The 6568-nt window shown below is 38.4% G+C and overlaps 1 protein-coding gene across 3 annotated transcripts in view; it reads right to left on the bottom strand.

The window, feature by feature from the left end:
• The window catches only part of COPG2 (coatomer protein complex, subunit gamma 2), a 141166-nt gene that overhangs the window by 89562 nt on the left and 45036 nt on the right, over nt 1–6568 (bottom strand). For 2 of the 3 annotated variants that reach the window (XM_010831665.1, XM_010831666.1), the window contains 2 exons: nt 5723–5809; nt 4276–4433 (listed from right to left, as the gene is read on the bottom strand). The exons of the other annotated variant lie outside the window; for it this stretch is intronic. In XM_010831665.1, coding sequence (XP_010829967.1) covers nt 4276–4433; nt 5723–5809 — 245 coding nt within the window. The remainder of the gene's footprint in view (nt 1–4275; nt 4434–5722; nt 5810–6568) is intronic. 3 annotated transcript variants of the gene reach the window in all.

Below are 6568 nucleotides of genomic sequence, written 5' to 3'. Positions count from 1 at the left end.
TGTTCCTATTATTTGCTTTGAAAAGAGATTTTTTTTTTTTTTTTGGCCACACCTTGCGCTGTGCTTAGTCACACAGTCCTATCCGCCTTTTTGCAACCCTATGGACTGTGGCCAGCCAGGCTCCCCTGTCCATAGAATTCTCCAGGCAAGAATACTGGAGTGGGTTGCCATGCCCTCTCCCAGGGGATCTTCCCAACCCAGGAACAGAACGCGCGTCTCCTGCATTGCAGGAGGCTTCTTTACAGTCTGAGCCTTCAGGGAAGCCCTCAAGACCTCAGTTCCTCCTCCACAGGATCTCAGTTCCCTGATCAGGTATTGAACCCATGCCTCAGCAGTGAAAGTGCCAAGTCCTAACCATGGAACTGTCAGGGAATTCTTGAAAAGAGAGATTTAATTACAAATTGCCATTGAATTTTATCAATTGCTTTTTTAGCATCTGTTAAGATGTTAAGATTTTTACCCTTTATTCTTTAGATGAGGGATATTATGTCAACTATTGACTGTTAGATCAATCTTGCAATAACCCGGTGTACGAGACAGCAAAAGAGACACTGATGTATAGAACAGTCTTATGAACTCTGTGGGAGAGGGAGAGGGTGGGAAGATTTGGGAGAATGGCAATGAAACATGTAAAATATCATGTAGGAAACGAGTTGCCAGTCCAGGTTCGATGCATGACGCTGGATACTTGGGGCTGGTGCACTGGGACGGCCCAGAGGGATGGTATGGGGAGGGAGGAGGGAGGAGGGTTCGGGATGGGGAACACATGTATACCTGTGGCGGATTCATTTTGATATTTGGCAAAACTAATACAATTATGTAAAGTTTAAAAATAAAATAAAATTAGAGAAAAAAAATAAATAAAAATAAAAAATTGACTGAAAAAAAAGAAAAAAAAATAAATAAAAGAAATGCATACTGGCAAATACTTGTTCATTATTTCTTCAAGCATCTGTTTTGCTCCATTCTCTCACATCTCCCTCTAGAATTCCAATTATGTATCAAGTGGTAGGCCACCTGATACTATTCTATTGTTCTCTGAAGCTCTGTTTATTTTTCTTTAATCTGTTTTCTTTCTAGTCTCCAAATTACTTTTTATAGCAATATCTTCCAGTTCACTAACTCTAATACTTTCACTCTTCTCAGTGATCTCTAGCTTTGTGTTAGGCCACCCCGCAAATTATCCCTTTCAGTTATTGTACTTGTAGCGGGCAGAATGGTTTCCCAAAGATGTCCATGCTTTCCTCCATGGAATCTGTGAATATATTACCTTACACAACACAGACCAACCCCTGGCTGACAGCCAGCAAGGAAAGAGAGACCTATAATCTATAACTGCAAAGAAATGAATCTGGCCAACAACCTTAATGAGATTGAAAGTGGATTGTTCAGTAAGCAACAGCACCCTGCCAACATTTTAACTTTAACCCATGAGACTGATGTCTAACCTACAGAACTGTGAAATTATGGATGTTGTGATTATCTGTTATGGCAGCAATAAAACACTAATACAGATTTTGGTATCTGGAAGTGAGGTGCTATAACAACAAATACCTAAAACTGTGGGACTGTTTCTGGAACCAGATAATGGGTAGAGGCTACAAGAATTCTAGTGAACATAATGAAGAAAATCTAAATCCCTTGAACAAACTATTAACAGAAATGTGGTCTTGAAGAAGAGCCAGTGAAGGTTCATAAACTGCTTGTAGAAAGCTGGTCCTGGAGGATCAGAGGAAACTTGTTATTATAAACTGGAGTAAGATGGATCCTTGTTATGTACTTACAGAGAGCTTAGTGAAATTGTGTCCTGCAAGTTCTGTGGAAAGCAGAATTTATAAACAAACTTGGATACTGACTTGAGGAAATTTCCAAGGAAACTGGTGAAGGTATGACCTGGTTTCCTCTTGCTGCTTACAGTAAAATGTGAGATGACCAATTTAACCAGTGAACAGCAGCCTTGACTTGTACCCATGACCTGTAGACTGCCTATGGACTTCCTTTTCTACAATCTATCCTACTGGTTTTTGGACTTGCTTAGCAAGGTCTAAAACTGTTTATGCTGTTTATTCCATGTTAAAAAAAAAAGTGTTTAAAAAAAAAAAAAGGAAAAAAAAACAGAAACCTCTTCATATTTTTAACTCCTATCAGTTCTGCTTCTCTGGTTGAACTCTGATATAGAACTTTTAAGTTCTTAAACATTTTTTTTAGCTTTTTTAGTTTCCATGTCCTCTATTCATTCACTGTAATTATTTTGCACTAAAGTCTTTAATAACAAATTTACAATCGACGCTTTAATTTTTTATCTGCTAATTGTAATATCTGGGCCACATCAGGCCCAATTTCTATTGATTGCTTTTTCTCAGCTACTCACATTTTCCAAAATCCTTGCACTTCTAGCAATTTTATTTATTTACTTTCAAATTTATTACTATATACAGACAACTGTGAATGATAAAATGCAAAGACTTTTAATCTAAGATGTTTCTGGAGCAGGCAGTTAACTTAGCTGGGAGAAAACCCTAAACATCATCTCCTCCACAGTGTGTTGCAACTGAATTCTCCATTCAGTTCTTTCAGCTGACAGCTACTGCTTTATGCCAGGTTTACTAGTCTTCTCCTGTACATGCATAATCAGAGGAACTGTACATAGTTCTCCTCTGTTTCTCCTATACACAATGATTTGTACAGAGTTGAAAATTTATTTTGAGACTCACTGTATCTATGGCCCTCTTTTCCCCAGGATTTCCACCGTAAATTTCCATCATTCTTCTAATTTCAAACTGTTCTGACCCCACTGTCTACTTAGTAAATAAATACTACGGCTTTCTGGGTTCCCACATATAAAAACTGTGGCATGCCCTCAGAGACCAGCCAGATATATGCAAATTTTACCCCGTATAGTTTCTGTCTTTCAGGCATTCATTTCCCTTCAGTTTTTACCTGCTTTTCACCACTCACAAGTACTTTCAAATAGTGTGGGGTTTTTTGTTTCAGGGAAGCATGCTGCTGCTCCTGTTTAGTCACTAAGTTGAGTCTGTCTCTTTAGTTACAGCCACCAGGCTCCTCCATCCATATTTACAGGCAAGAATACTGGAGTGGGTTGCCATTTCCTTCTCCATGGGATCTTCCCAATCCAGGAATCAAACCTGCATCTCCTGGTTGACATGCAGGTTCTTTACCATTAAGCCACCTAATGATATAATCATTATTTGCATGAGGGCTAATATAACCAAGCTACTCTACCATTACTGAGAGCAGGAAGCTCAACAGAATATTTTTTCTAACATTCCATTTTATGTTCTCTGTTGACATTTGCATATCCTAGTTTTTTTAGTGATTACTCAAGAGATTACAATACTGATCCTTATATTATCACTATCTACCATCAGATAATATAACACTACTTCATGAACAATGTGAGAACCTTGAAGTAAAGTGAAGTGAAGTGGCTCAGTGGTGTCCGAGTCTTTGAGACCCCATGGACAGTAGCCTACTAGGCTCCAACGTCCATGGGATTTTCCAGGCAAGAATACTAGAGTGGGCTGCCATTTCCTTCTCCAGGGGATCTTCCCAACCCAGGGATCGAACCAGGGTCTCCTGCATTGCAGACAGACGCTTTACCATCTGAGCCACCAGGGAAGTCCAATGTGTAATTCTACTAGTCTTCCTCATGTGCTTTAAATGAATAAATTATTTAAATAAATCATTAAATGCAATACTTCAACATTCTCTTTTATAAAAATAAAAAAGAAAAGATTCTTAAGGTCACATCTAGCTTTCACATTTAATTATTATATAACCTACGGTAAGTATTTTTTTGTTCAATATCAGTTTGTTATTTATTGTATTATTAGTGGTCATACCCTATTAAGCGCATATACTGGAGCATGTGTGTGCTCAGCAACATCCAACTCTTTGTAACCCCATGGACTATCGCCCACCAGGCTCTTCTGCCCATGGGGCTTTTCAGGCAAGACTACTAGAATGAGTTGCAATATCCTCCTCCGGGAGATCTTCCTGACTCAAGGATTGAACCTGCATTGCAGGCAGATTATTTACCACTGAGCCAATAGGGAAGCCCATACCAGAGCATACATTAAGGTAAAAATAAAAGCTGTGTTACTAGGAATTCCATGATTTTTTTTCTTAATTTGGAAAACACCAAATCCCTCTGAAAAGTCAGCACTGCCCAAAAAATATTCATAAAGGAAATAAACTCTGAGGCATGTTAACCAGCAAATGGAAAATTACTTAGGTTTAGATGAAAACACTTACCCCTCTTCATTTTCTTTTAGTAAGCGACTGGCAATTCGGATCAACATGCAGTAAGCAAACTGTGATTTGAGACCAGATTTAGTAAATTTATTCAACATCTTAGAAACAGCAAGGCGATCATTCTTTTTAAGGTGATACAAAACTCCCAATGCATGGTACTAAAGAACAAGAAAAAGAATGTAAGACAGAAAGAAGGCTGAATAGGAAGAGGATAAAACTGACATAAAAATGCAATCATACAGAGCTAGGTTTTTAATAAAAATATACCCAACTCTAATGTATACAAAGGGAATTATCTTTTCCATGCTGAATCAAACAAAGGCATGATTGAAAGGATGAGTTTTTAATTTACCCTGTTAATTCAGATTAGGTAAGTATTAAGGGGATGACATACAATCTGAAGACGGCTCTAGCAGATTCAGCGTTGCCCCATCCATCCTTAGGACAAAGGCTCTCAGGTCCAAGGCTTTAACCAGTGTTACAGGTCTTGCTTAGTGGCTTTAAATCATCTGTGGTTATGTTAGTGGTTAATAGATTCATCTCCTAAAGTAGGTTTAAGGCATGTAATTATCATGGCACTTTGTGTAAAAACACAATGATCAGAGTTAGGAGGGTGAGAATGTTTCCCAAGGGAAAAATTACTACTTTATTTCCTCATAACTGAATATGCTAACATGAGAAGTAAATGCTGAAATGGAATAAATAAGTACTCTCTCAAACACATATGGGGTATTTTATACAAAAATTGCCAGTTAAGAATTTAATCTTGTTCCTTTTAATTAAGAATAGCCTAGTGAATATCAAAAGTAGATCCTTCCAACAAAACAGTTTTATGTCTAATATAATCATGGGTTTTGGGTTTTGGGTCATGGGTTTTGGGCTTCCCGGGTGGCTCAGTGGTAAAGAATCCACCTGCCAATGCAGGAGACGCAGGAGACATGGGTTCGATCCCTGGGTCAGGAAGATTCCCTGGAGGAAGGCATGGCAACATGCTTCAGTATTCTTTCCTGGAAAATCCCATGGACAGAGGAGCCTGGTAGGCTACAGTCCATAGGGTCGCAAAGAGTATGACTTGACTAAGCGACTGAGCACGCAACTCAAACAGTATAATCAAGGCCTGAAAAGCTTGGAATTGAACATCCACCTTCACAAATTAATTTTCAAACAAAGGACTAAAATGAATTATGACCTTTGGAATAAGCATCTCAAATATCACTGAATATAAGAATCTTTCTCAAACATTCTGACAGCTACTAAATACTACCAGGGTAAATCATAATTAGGGGATACTTACTTGAGAATATGCACAAACAAGCTACTTAATATTAAATTCTTAATATTAGTCTTTAGCTAATACTCATCTGAAGACTCAATAAATTGCCCCTAAAACGTAGGGTTACAGAAAGCTGATCTAGAGATATAAGCTAAGGTGATTCAGTGACAGTACCTGGACCATAATATTATCACTTGAAGCAGCTTCTTGGGCTTCATTGACCCAGCGCTTAACCACATCATAGCTTATCTTCATCATGTGCTAAATACAGAAAAAATTGAGAACAGATCATGCACAGTCACTAAAAGTTTAGAAACGTTGAGTTAGTTTTCTCGGAAAATCACTAACAGACATTTCCAGGAAAAAAAAAAGAAACAACTTTACAGTGTTACACGTCTATTTCAGTCTCTGAGACAACGAGTAAACCTGACACACTTGTGCAAGACCCTGTGCAAAGGCGGCGTGTGTCTGTGGGCTGGGAGAGGCGCATAAAGGGAAGTGATGAGAGGGAAAGGACAGGAAGGGAATGGATAATTAATAAGATGGTACTTAAATAATGTCAACATCAGAGGTTTTACTTCCAGGAAACTCACCTGGAAGAAAAAACAGAGTGCTGTAAAAAAGTAGAGTACCTGCTGTAAAACTTGACCAATTATACTCCAGAACCAGCAACTCTCGTGATTCAGATGATCTAATCCATTCACACATTAGTACCCAATTTTAATCAAATACAATGTGATAGGCTGTCATGAATAAATTTTGTTTTGGTGAAAAAGAGAAAGAAAAAACATTACTAAAACAAAGAGCACTTCCTGGGAGAAAATTTAGTAGCGGGACAGTCGACTTTGGACTGAAGGACACTTGCAGACACAAGGCACCAACAAAAACAGAGGACGAAGAAACAAGAGGCACAAGGGCAGGTCATAAAGGAAGAGTCAAAGGAAGAGACTGACTTTCAGTTTCTTTCCTGACCTTCATCCCACCCTTATCCCCCATCTGTATTATATGTACAACATACCT

Source organism: Bison bison, unplaced genomic scaffold, assembly GCF_000754665.1.
Source record: "Bison bison bison isolate TAMUID 2011002044 unplaced genomic scaffold, Bison_UMD1.0 scf7180017864530, whole genome shotgun sequence".
NCBI lineage: Eukaryota > Metazoa > Chordata > Mammalia > Artiodactyla > Bovidae > Bison > Bison bison.
Note: the sequence above shows the minus strand (reverse complement) of the source record. Positions and strands in the feature narration are given on the sequence as shown.